At 43.7% G+C, this 13,219-nt stretch overlaps 1 protein-coding gene across 2 annotated transcripts in view; it reads left to right on the plus strand.

Moving 5' to 3' along the window:
• SRBD1 (S1 RNA binding domain 1) overlaps nt 1–13,219 on the plus strand; it is a 173,749-nt gene that overhangs the window by 27,976 nt on the left and 132,554 nt on the right. The window contains exons 10-14 of one of the 2 annotated variants that reach the window (XM_082217414.1): nt 256–359; nt 2,137–2,244; nt 6,153–6,310; nt 7,031–7,121; nt 8,998–9,105. In XM_082217414.1, the coding sequence (XP_082073540.1) occupies nt 256–359; nt 2,137–2,244; nt 6,153–6,310; nt 7,031–7,121; nt 8,998–9,105 (569 nt within the window). The remainder of the gene's footprint in view (nt 1–255; nt 360–2,136; nt 2,245–6,152; nt 6,311–7,030; nt 7,122–8,997; nt 9,106–13,219) is intronic. The other variant, XM_082217415.1, reaches the window with a different exon arrangement.

The raw sequence follows: 13,219 nt of genomic DNA on the forward strand, positions 1-13,219 counted from the left end.
CACTGAAAACATAGTTCATTCATCTCTAGGTTTTGGTTCTATGGAAGCCATTTTGGCACATTGAGCAACTAACAATAATACAGCTGTAATAGCACTTTCACATGTGAACATACGAAGCTGCCTTATAAGCAGTCAAACTATGGGTCCCCCTGCAGTCAGCACAGTCACTAGATCAATAGATTCACTGTGGTTTTGAAGGTGTTCCCTGCCTGTTATGTGTGTCATATGTGTTCTCCATTTCTATTTGCCGTTTAGATTCTAGCCATTAACCGAGGGGAGAATCTCAAAGTCCTGACAGTGAAGGTCAACATTCCTGACGGCGTGAAGTTTGAATTCTGTAGGTGGTGTGTAAATGCAAGGTCTGTATGAGGGCATACCAATGCTTTGTTCGTTTTTCTGATCCCTTAAGCTGGGAGTGAGTAGCCAATGTGTTTCTCTCCAGATGTTGGAGTCTCTCCCATTAGACTCAGCCAACATGGCCAATGATCAGGGTTGACAGGAGTTGTATGCAACCCAGCAATACCTTGAGGGTGTAGCATTGGCTATTGCTGCTTTAGATCTAGTAAAGGTAAAGGTAAATGGACCCCTGATCGTTAGGTCCAGTCATGACCGACTCTGGGGTTTAACCCACAGCGCCACCTGTGTCCCAACCCCCTACTATATGTTGGCTATAGAAGCTGTGATATATTGCTAGTAGCAATGTTCTTAGTTTTCAGCAACAAAATAATAATAATACATATTGCTCCCTCACTTGCCACATGAAAGTATCTGGGCTCACGTTCACATCTTTGTGAACGTAAGTGTGCACAGAACAATTTATTAAACTCTTACATGTACATGTACATATGGGCTCTCCTGAAGGAGACGGGGATGTTAACTCTTGCACTCCCAGATTCCTTCTCCAAGATCTTGCAACCAGCGTCCTTTTAGTTCAGCCACAAGGGATTCATACAGTATGTAGCTAGTTTAAGATGCTGCTGTGTTGTGATTCTCTTCTGGGTTACTGTATTGTGCCAAATTTCAAAAATCCACCCAGACAGAAATTTTAATCCTGAAAAAAGGTCATGTATGGGGAAAAGAGGACATGTGGCAACCAGACCTGGAAAAGAGGATGTATCCTAGAAAAAGAGGACACATGGCAACCCTCCGATGGGAATGTGCCCTACAAAGTAAACTGGAACAGTAATTGCTGGCTTGGCCAGCAAATAGAGCACTGGGCATGGAGATGGGGGAAACCTGGATCAGATACAAGATAATAACATCATCTGTATAATGCAATAATATTTTGCACGGAGAAGGTTGAGGCTGAAGCTGGTAGAACTCTTAAGGCCCCCTTGTGGCTAGATGAGCCTTGATCTAGTGACTCTATGGATCACAGTTCTCATCCATTGACCTTTGGCTATAACAGCAATAGTTGCCTGGATTTGCTTGGGGTTGTTGTTGTTTTGTATGCTTGCTGGGTTAGCAGCTGTTGTTGACTGTTTTTATTTGAACTCTTATGTGCTGGGGAAACGTAATGTAGTAGAAGATCTAAGGTTTCTCCGGGAAAACCCAAAGCAGCAGTCAGTCAAAGTTATATCTGGGAAATCCAAAGCAACAGAAGATCTTAAACAGATGTACATGAAATGAATTGATGCATGCATGCCCGTAGTAGCCAGTTTTCCATTTATCTCTTTGGTAGTCTTGGCAGTTAGCTCATAAAATACATGTTGGGTAACCAATAGGTGCTGGCTGTGACCGTGAAGATTTGACCATGCTTCTAAATTGTGACAAGTGCCCCATATTCTCTTGTGCTACTTCCGGACTTGGCCAGGCTATTTCAAGCTGTTACACTTGAGTTAATTTCCTACAAATTTGGTAGATAGTAGGAACCCATAATAGTAGGATGGTAGGAACTTTGTCATCTGTTTGGCTTCTGACAGATTTTGTTAACCACCTTGTATGTATGCATATTCTTAGAAGAAGTTAGTCTGCAGGTTTCAAGGACTTCCAAGTCCCATAAAGAGGGTATTTGTAATGGACTTTGTAAACCCTGTGCTAAAACTCCATTCTGCTGAAGCTATAGTATGGCTTTCGGCAGGTTACACTTGCAACGTGTTACCAAATAATCTTAGTTTTAAACATTTTGCTGCACAGATGGAGACCAAAGGCCTATGCACAGCCTGAATTAATGGAGCTTCTACGTTATTCAACAGAAGACTCCTACAAGCGCCTTATTTATCCGCTTCTCTGCAGAGAATTCAGGTAAAGCAACACCCTTATGCACCCTTGTGTACCGTGATGTAGGAATATCAAATAAAAAGTATTTGCTTAAAATTTAGAAGCAGCACTTTCATAAAAAATACAGCAAGGCAATGCTCACTGGGGCTGGGTGATATAGCGATATACAGTGGTACCTCTGTTCAAGAACAGTCCGGTTTAAGAACAATTTTTGATTTATAAACTCCGCAAAACCGGAAATAGTGTCTTGGTTTGAGAACTTTACCTCGGTCTAAGAATGGAAGCTGATTGGTGGAAGGGCACTGGCGATGAGAGGCCTCATTAGGGAAAGCATGCCTCAGTTTAAGAATGGACCTCCGGAATGGATTAAGTTCATAAACCGAGGTACCACTGTATAGTCCAAAACCGGTTTGAAGTCCATATTATGATATTTTTATTTCATAATTTTTTAAAGATAAAGGTAAAGGTACCTCTGACTATTAGGTCCAGTCGCAGACGACTCTGGGGCTGCGCACTCATCTCGCTCTATAGGCCAAGGGAGCCGGCGTTTGTCCGCAGACAGCTTCTAGGTCATGTGGCCAGCATGACTAAGCCGCTTCTGGTGAACCAGAGCAGAGCACGGAAACACCGTTTATCTTCCCGCCGGAGCGGTATCTATTTATCTACTTGCACTTTGACGTGCTTTCAAACTGCTGGGTGGTCAGGAGCTGGGACTGAACAACGGGAGCTCACTCTGTCACGGGGTTTCGAACTGCCGACCTTCTGATCGCAAGCCCTAGGCTCTGTGGTTTAGACCACAGCGCCACCCGCATCCCTCATATTTTTTTACCTGGCAATATATCGTGCATCATGATGTGTGTGTGTGTTTGTGCGCACATATGTGCCATGCAGAAATCATGATGCAGGGAAATCTGTGAATCCAGCCAATGCCTCCGCATAGTTCCATCCTTATTTCAGACATGGTGATATTTTGTATCTTGCGTGAAGGAGATTGCTTGATGCCTTGGTCCTCACTCAGAAGTTAGCCCCACTGCGATCAATATTGATTGATTGATTTCTATACTGTCCTTCATCCGAGGATCACAGGGTGGTTTACGATATATAAATACATACCATAGTGACAAAAAAGTCCCCCCCCCCAAAGTAAAAATTAATAGGTCATTGCGGTTCTGAGGCATTGCAGTTCTGAGCTGTTTAAGGCTCATTGGCAGCCAGTGCAGTTGGGCCAGGGTTGGCAACATATGCTCAAACTGTCTTGTCCCAGTGAGCAACCTGGCCTCTGAATTGCACCATCTGAAGTTTCCAAACCGTCTTCAGAGGCAGCCCCACGTATAGTACGTTGCAGTAATCTAGCAATAAGCTGTACTTCCAAGTAGACCTGTGTAGGATCGGTCTAATTGAAGAGTTTTTAACACATGCTCTTTTAGTAGCGACAGTTTCCTGATTTGTTCTTTAGATCACAAGAATATGCAAAAAACCAAAAAAACAAAAAAAAAAAAATTGGCAAGTTGAAAGACACATTTCCCCTGGCAGCTAGTATAGTGGGAAATAACTTAATGATCAAAAAATGCATTGTAAATGGGGGAAAAATTTGACAGTTTGTGTATGCAAACGGCAATTTCCTTAACATTTTTAATGACAGCACCATATTGTGAGCCCCCCATATTGAGTAATACATCAGATGGTTATAATGGTCTTGATGCAAACTGCTGTGCTGCTAAAATTGTTTTATTGTATCCATTTCACAATCACTGTTTCGGTAATGTGCTCCATCATGTCGCTCTAATCCCATTTCTCATACTTCTCTGGAGGGATTCGTGGAGGCTAATTGCTCTAGCTATAAGTATCTTTTTAGCTGTCATTTCCCCCCCCTTCCTAAATTAACGACCTCATAGTCATAATATTGGGCTCAACTCTGCCACGGTTGCTGTACTGACTAGACTATGAAGTAATCTGTTTCACCAATGACAATATAATGGCTTTTGTAACCAGCTGAAGTGGCGTTTTGGCGCTGCAGAAATAAAATGGGAATTAAAAGCTTTTTAGCCTTTTTAAAAAAATGTAGAGTTCTTGTTTATTTGAAATATCACCATACAGGATCTCCATCCCAGCCACATCCTCTCTAAAAACAACACCTTCTACATTCTCAACAGTAGCCCTGTTAGTTAGCACTCAACATCTACGACGAATAGTTCAACTGCACGGATATCCAGTGCCTTTGTCCAGCTAGCGCAGGAGACTTACAGTTGCACAATGAAACGTTCCCCTTCTCTTCTTTACCCTACAGTCCTCCACGTGCCATCAGGTTGGCTCCAGAGGACCTCCCAGAGGGGCATGTGGGGAGAGGAGAGGAAGGAATAAGTTGTAGAAGCAAAACACTGTTTAGGAGCCAGGAGAAATCTGTACCGGCAATGACCAATTTACCGTATTTTTTGCTCTATAAGACGCACTTTTCCCCCTCCAAAAATTAAGGGGAAATGTGTGTGCGTCCAATGAAGTGAATGCAAGCTCCTTGGCTTCAGTGATAGCAATGCGAAGCCTCCAAAGCGCAGAGGGAGCACTATCAGGGATAGCCACCTGAAGCCTTCGGAGCGCAGTCGAGTTCCTGTTGCGCTCCGGAGGCTTTGGGTTCCTTTTGCTGAAGCCGGGAGAGCAAGACTCTCCTGGCTTCAGCAGAGAGGGAGAGCTGCGCAGCGCCCCTTCAGCCAAGCGGGAGGAAAAATGGAAGGGGCTCCGTTTCTCCTGTCGCTTTGCTGAAGGGGCGCTAAGCAGAGAGGGGGAGAATTTTTTCCCCTTGTTCTCCCCCTCTAAAACAAGGTGCATCCTATGGTCGGGTGCGTCCTATAGAGCGAAAAATATGGTACTTTCGCCTGGTTGACACACATGTGCATTCATGCATCACAGCTACCTGGAAGTGGCCGGAAAAGGGGATGGAAAGGACTTATGTGCTGTCCACAGACATGCACAATGACCCGGAATGCAACCTCTGCATAAATGGGGAGTTGCCTGTACTGATTCCTTTCTGGATAATAAAGTACTTATGTGATGCCCTCCATATATTGCTGGACTCCAACTCCCTTCACCTCGACCCATTGGACAAGCTGCCTGGGGAGCTGGAGTCAAACAACATCTGGAGGGCACTACGTTGGCTACGGCTGATGGCCTGCGACAAGTTACAAAGGCCAGACAAAAACGGCTTCATTTGGCCCCTGGGCCAGAGGCTCCTCACCTCTGCCATAGATGCAAGTAAGGGAGGAGGCAAAAGTTTCTTTTGAAGCAAGAGCAGAGTTTCCTTGAGAATGTAATTCACTCAGGCAATGAAAAAGCTGAGTTACAGTCCACAGTAAGTGTACTGTCAAATTTTAAGTGCCTGAACAGTTTCTCCTGTGCATTCTTTTTAAACTAACTTTATTTAAAAAAATAAAAAATTTAAAAAAAATTACAAGCATGAATTGTTGTCTTTCAGGAAAAATGCATGTTCTGCATTTGTATGCAGTCATCCATGCTGCATCAAAACAGACATGGGGGCGGGGAGTGTTTGCTCCTTAAAAAGTAAGAGTAGGAGAGATGGAAAAGTCATGGAAAAGAAGAGTTTGGATTTGATATCCCGCTTACCGATATATCACTACCCGAAGGAGTCTCAAAGCAGCTAACATTCTCCTTTCCCTTCCTCCCCCACAACAAACACTCTGTGAGGTGAGTGGGGCTGAGAGACATCAGTGTGACTAGCCCAAGGTCACCCAGCAGCTGCATGTGGAGGAGCGGAGACGCGAACCCGGTTCACCAGATTACAAGTCTACCGCTCTTAACCACTACACCACACTGGCTTTCAACAGAAAAGGGCAATGGAGTGTTGGTGTGAGGAAGCCAATATGCAATTTTGCCTACCTGTGATGAAATAACTCTGTTTTTTTGCTACACTCCTTTCTTAGATCTAAATTGACTTCAGACGCAGAGAAGGAATCTGTAATGATGTTCGGAAGGAACCTCCGCCAGTTGCTTCTCATGAGCCCTGTAAGAGGACGGACCTTGATGGGAGTTGATCCTGGCTACAAACATGGTTGCAAACTGGCCATCATTTCACCAACCAGTAAGTGTGGTGCTCCAGCTTTGAGAAGCACTAGTTGTGTTATCAGGACGTGTGTAGCTAACGTCATGCTCTGCAGATGGTGTCGGACTATAGCTCCCATCTTCTGTGACCATTAGCTATGCTTGCTGGGGGGGGGTCATAGGAGTCCTGCAACATCTGAAAGGCATTACGTGGCTACCCTATACTAAGCTAATGCTTTAGGCTGTGCAGCAGAAGAGGAAAACCCCAGGCAAATGGCGGGTGGGAGGGGAAGCAAAGGTGTAGAAGAATTACCGTATTTTTCGCTCCATAAGACGCACCTAGTTTTTAGAGGGGGAATGCAAGAAAAAAAATTCTTTGTAAGCAAGCCGGGTTCATAAACTAAGCCTCGATCCTGGCTTGTTTCAACAAACCATAGTTTAAAGCAGAAATAGCAGGTGATGTTGGAGTCCAGCTTACATCATCCCCACCCACTCAGAGGGTACCATGGCATCTATCCATGGTTAACCAGTGTCCCCTCATTTTGCACACAGTGAGAAACTCTGGCTTGTTTAAAACAAGAAGCAAAAGCTCCTGTTTGCAGCTGCAGCACAGCAAGAGAGAGGAGGGGCGCATGCATGAGCCTGAAGCTTGCTGAAATTTGTTCTAGTACCACCAAACCATGGTTTACTGTTGCATATGAAACGGACCACCAAGTTTATTCTTCCTAACTAGATGGCTTTTCATTTCTTGTCACCTTAGGCCAAATACTCCATACTGATGTTGTCTATTTACACTCTGGTAAAGGATTCCGTGAAGCTGAGAAGATACGGACACTTCTGCTGGATTACAAGTATGTTAAACAAACCTTCACTCTTTTGGTCTGCCCGTGTATTAGAGCTGAACCGAAATGGAAGGGGTGCCTTTTTGCAATCCTGTTTGGTGGCCCTAGAAATCTGCCTCCCCTGCTTTCTGGCAGCCTTTTTCAACCAATATCAGGGTACTGGGAAGAGGGAGAGGAGCACGTGTCTGTTGCTGAGACAACAGGGCCAACATTCCCTGTCTTGCTGAGCTGTGTTGCGGGGCAATGATGTTACCAATGCAATGTAGCAAGAAAGGAGCCATGTTTGCTCAATCATATCCTGGCTTCATAAACTGAGATATGAATGAACCTTCCTTGCTCCCTTCTCTGGATACTTGAATGCATTATGAAATTACCTTCCTTTAACCATAGGTTCCCACTTCATCTTGAACCAGCGTCAAACTGTGGTTTAAGGTCTGGCTTGTTCCATTGTTTCCCTGTTTGAATGAAATGGGAAACCATGGTTAGTGGGATACTTCCATACTGCATTCAGGTATGCTGTGAAGCTGAGATACCTCAACAGGACCAGGGAGCATCATTCCTCTTTCTTCATTAATGGATGTGTGCAGTACTTCCATCTCCGTTCACAGTAAAGGAGTTTTCAGAGTTCTCTCTTTGTTCAGGAATGTATGGGAGATGCATTGTGCATTAATTCATTTCGGGTTAACAGGGCTGCCCTTCCCCTTATCAATTTTAATCGTGCAACATTGTCTTGTGAGAAGATACGCATCACATTCTCAGCCCATGAAATAATTATGGTAGCCTGTGTTATTACAGTTTCCCATTGCATTTTCTGATCCAATCAAGTGATAAAAATAGATATACATGAATGGAATCAGGATAAAGAGTTGAAGGAGAAGCTTACGATTACCTGCACAATTTTTCATTCAAAAATACTTTTATTTTATTTCATTTGTAAAAATTGGGGTTAGTTTTCCTGGACAGTTTGCTTAAGGGTGGTACAGTACTGTGGTACTGTGGGGTGGTATATGAGCTTATAAACAAACAAACAAATACAGTTGTACCTCGGGTTACATACGCTTCAGGTTACAGACTCCACTAACCCAGAAATAGTGCTTCAGGTTAAGAACTTTGCTTCAGGATGAGAACAGAAATCGTGCTCTGGCGGCGTGGCGGCAGCAGGAGGCCCCATTAGCTAAAGTGATGCTTCAGGTTAAGAACAGTTTCAGGTTAAGAACGGACCTCCAGAACGAATTAAGTACTTAACCCGAGGTGCCACTGTACCAATTCTTTGCATCTCCACTATCTGAAACAATGTACTATGTTAGGTGGCCTTTTCATGTTAACTCAGGTAAGTTGACCTTCTTTTTCCCATTCCATATTGTTGAGCCAGGTGCATCTCCTTCTCTCTGATCTGTTGGTGGAGGAAGCAACAGCGCCCCCTACTGGGACAGATGGTGCCATGACGACTTAATACTTTCTCAACCTTAATATTGTTGAATGGTTTCTTTAAATGTAAAGGTTCATCATTGTTCCACTCCATGTGTATGTCTTTAAGGGGCCAGAGCAAGGGCCAGAGCAAGATAACGAGACCCAGCTTTACAGCTGTGAAACGTAGCAGGTGCTGCTGAGTTGTATTTGATTAAGGTGTCTCAGCATTTGGGTAGAGTATATAAGGAGCAGCACCTAGCTCTCCCATTACCCTGGGGGATGGGTTGGTGGTTGGGTCATGTTTGTTTGTTAATGTATTTAGTGTAAATGGAGTTTTTGTTTTTCTTATTAAAACCTTCTTTAAGTTATTTTTGAGTCCTTTCTTTTTAATGCATGATCTCCCCAGCAAGCTCTCTGCAGCGTTACTATACTGCAAAAAGCCAACAAATATTCTCTTTTCCCCTCCCTCTGAAAGCTGCGGCACCGTTGTGATTGGCAATGGAACGGCTTGTAGGGAAACAGAAGCTTACTTTGCTGACTTGATTACGAAGAAATACTTTGCGCCTTTGGATGTCACTTACTGGTAAGAAAATATATGAAGCGTGGTCTTTGCTTTGGTAGAAATGTAGCTTCTATAAGAATTTTTTTAATTATTTTTTTTTGAGATGGCTGTTTCCCCATGTATCTCCTTTTGCTCGGTCCAGCTGTTTTCAGGCAAAACCTCAAAACAAACAAAGAGACATTGAACATGATCCTCATCATTACTAGTCTCCAGAGGGCCTGTAGAAACAAACTGAAGTAAACAGTTCATTGATAGTCCCAATAATTATGGTCATGGTACAGCGCAGGAACGGGGAACACTTTTCAGCTGGGTGAGGCCAAGGGGCAAAACTGATTGGAGCAATGAATGCAAATGTTAACCATTGTACCATAGGCAAATTTCTACAACACTCACCAATTTTAATTTGGGGGGTGGGGTGGAGTATTCCCAACTAGCAAAGGTTTGGGAATGCATATGTAGACCTGATTGTCTTCATAAAGGTAAGGTAAAGGACCCCTGGACAGTTAAGTTCAGTCCAAGGCGACTATGGGGTTGCAGGTCTCATCTCACTTTCAGGCCGAGGGAGCCAGTGTTGTTCCACAGACAGCTTTCCGGGTCATATGGCCTGCATGACTATACTGCTTCTGGTGCAACGGGACACTGTGACAGAAACCAGAGTGCATGGAAATGCTGTTTACCTTCCCACCACAGCAGTACCTATTTATCTACTTGCACTGGCGTGCTTTCGAACTGCTAGGTTGGCAGGAACTGGGACAGAGCAACGGGAGCTCACCCTGTAGTGTTGATTCGCACCTCCGACCTTCTGATTGGCAAGCCCAAGAAGCTCAGTGGTTTAGACCACAGCGCCACCCATGTCCCATAGTTCCTGACTGGACTGGGCAATGCATTGCAAATTACAATTTTCCAGGTGACATGTTCCAGGAGACAATGGAGGAGTGCATCTTTGGGGTTGAAATGAAACTGTTGGGAGATTGTAGCGCCTGCTGTGGCTGTAGAGACCTATATTGGAGAGACATGATTTGTTGCAGCTGGGGCAGAGGAAGGCGTGCCACTGCAGATGCACCACAGCCTATCTTAATAATAGAAAGTGAAGTGCTTCAGGCTGAAATCTTCTGTGTGTTTACTTAGATAAATCCCACTGAGGTCAATTGCCCAACAGTGAAATCCTAACCATGTCCTGTAAGTGCTATTGAACCCAACTGGGCGTAAAGGTAAAGGGACCCCTGACCATTAGGACCAGTCGTGGCCGACTCTGGGGTTGAGCCATGTGCTTATTCATTCACTTTGGGCAAGCACTTCTCCCTGTTCCAGCTTTCGAGAAATTGGTAGTATTTGCAGCCACCGGTCATCTGGGAGCATTTAACTATGCCAAAAGAGATTAAGCAAAATCCACTGAGCGTCTAATTTCCAGTGCATTCTACTCCATTGCTTAAGCGACTTAAATATCAGTATTAAACGCTTTGGTCTTTCCTAATGGAATCACTTCCTAGCTTTGAAGTGGGCCCCTGACTGGCGAAAGTTTTAGTTTACGGTTCTCGTTCTTTTGTATTTTATATGTGTCTGTGCAAACCTTTACGTACCCCTTTCGACTTTAATGTGTGTTACATTTCCAAGTATCTGCATTAGTCTCTCCGGACTTTGCCACTTTCAAGTCCCCTTGCCCTCCTCTGTTTCTAATGTTTCACCCAGCCTAATTACATTTACTTTTCTGCTTCACAGCACTCTCAGTTTGAAGGGTGATTTAACGTTTGGGGTTTGCATTATGATAATTATATTTCAAGACCGTGGTGGGGGGGATTAAGATGTATTTGCTCCGGTTGCAGATAAAAAGGGTTCAGATCCACTTGTAAAACTTGATTGGTTAACAGCCCATAGTTTTTATTATTATATTTGCTGCTCATGCAGCATTAATTCTCAATTCATCAGGGTACCCAGGGTGCTGTAACTCTAGAGGTGACCTTGAGACTTGATTTACCTCCGCTCGGTTTTCTTTGTTAATGTGCCATGAAAGAAGTACATGAAAGATAGCCAACTTCAAAGCACCTTTTAAAGGAAAATGGCTGATACAAATCCCCTGGCTTTTAATAATGCCTGTCAAATGTTTCAGCTGTCTTGCGTCCTTTTACAAGCTTTTGCTTGCTGCAGTAAATCAGTTTGTTTCAGGTTGGGATGGGGGCCATTAGAGAACAACAGGATTATTTTTATTTTGTTTTGTTTTGCTTTTGCAATTATTACAATCACTTACTAACAGCAAAATCCTGATGCATGCCTACTTGGAAGTAAATCCCAATGAATTCAGTGGGACTTAATCCCAAGTAAGTGGCACATTAACAATTTTTCTTAGTTGCCTTCCTCTAGAAAAGTTGGCTTTCAAAAATTCCAGGTAAACAAGTACTTTCTTGATTCTTGTTAATAATAATAATAGTAATAGTAATACTCTTAAAACTAGTAAAATGATAAAAATTTGTTATGAATAACACAGCATTTAAATAAATAATCTCATCAGCCAGTAGTTGGGAGTTCTTAGTAGATTTTTTTTTTTAAAAAAAAGAAAATTGTAAAAAGTTAAAGCCCATCTTTCTCAAGTGAAAGATGAAAATTTCTTACAATGAAAATTTAAACAGCAAAACCTCAAGTCCTAGGACATGGTTGGAAGATGAGTGATGTAGCAAGGTTGAAGCAACACAGGTACAGGTCTTTGTCCGTTCATGCAGGGAAGATCACTTGGGATTTACTATATGTGCCATTTTGAGTTCTATTATGGAAAAAAGGTGGGATAATAATGGAATGAGTGCAAGAAGAAGAAGAAGTAGGTTTTTACCAGGCAGGGATGAGAAGATCAATTCCCCAGGAGGCATCTTCAACTAGATCTAGTGGGTTTATTGGTTTGTTTGTTTATTATTAAAAATATACACCACAAAGTGTGGTTTACATAAAACAATAAAAATACTGCGATAACATTCGCTAAGGTTCCCCCCAAAACAAGATAAAACAAAACTATATATTGTAGATGAAACTTCTCAGTGTACGAAACACTGTTAAAAGGCAGGGCCGAGGAAAGCTTAAGAAAGCATATATACATTTGAAAGAGGTGGTCAGAAGTAATTCCTGTCTCTGCCTCTTGATTTGCTCAAGGGAGTGCATTCAGAAGGCTGGGTGCTGTCACCGAGATGGCCCCCTCCCACCTTGTCATCAAGTGATAATCTGCTGATAGTGGAACAACCAGCAAGGTTTCTCTGAAAGATCGTACAGACTCGCTTGACCTATTCCGGGGGTGGCGTGGAGAGTTGTCCAAATGCCAACAACTAAACCTTGGCTTGGTAGGTGGCTAGTGCAAATATTTCAGCACCCATGTCATATACGTAAAGCAGTGTCTCACCATGTAGAGGAGAGGGTGATTATAATTGCCTGGGCACATTTGACTCTGACTTCAGGCTTGGTTTTGGTACTGCGACAGCCCTGGTTGATGATGGAGTAGAGCCCTGCTGGTCTCCCTTGATCTCTCAGCTGATCTTGATACTATTGACCTTGGTATTCTCACTAGTTTGGGAGATGGAGGTATGGTGGTTGTGGTGGTTCCACTCCTACCTTCAGGACAGTTTCCAAAGTGGTTCTGCTTCGCCCCTGTGGTGATGCTGCTGTAGGATCTCACAGGCTTCTGTCCTCCATGGTATTTCATATCTCTATGAGGCTGATTTGGAGCACAGTCAAATGCAAATGAAGGTCAGTAATATTTATAATAGCTGGACCAAGTGAAGCTGAGCAGGTACTGGACAGATGCCTGGAGGCATGAATGGACTTGATGAGAGCCAGTAAGCTGAAATGGAGTTCCAACAAAGTAAAGGCACTTCTGATGGGTAGTTGGGGGCGGGGTATGGCCTGTTCTAGATTGAGTTCCCACAGGAGACAATGATGGCCACCAACCTAAAAAGGGACCCCTGACCATTAGGTACAGTAGTGGCCAACTCTGGGGTTGCGGCGCTCATCTTGCTTTATTGGCCGAGGGAGCCGGTGTACAGCTTCCGGGTCATGTGGCCAGCATGACTAAGCTGCTTCTGGCAAACCAGAGCAGCACACGGAAACGCTGTTTACCTTCCCGCCGGAGCAGTACCTATTTATCTACTTGCACTTTGAC

Source organism: Podarcis vaucheri (assembly GCF_965113315.1).
Source record: "Podarcis vaucheri genome assembly, chromosome: 3".
NCBI lineage: Eukaryota > Metazoa > Chordata > Lepidosauria > Squamata > Lacertidae > Podarcis > Podarcis vaucheri.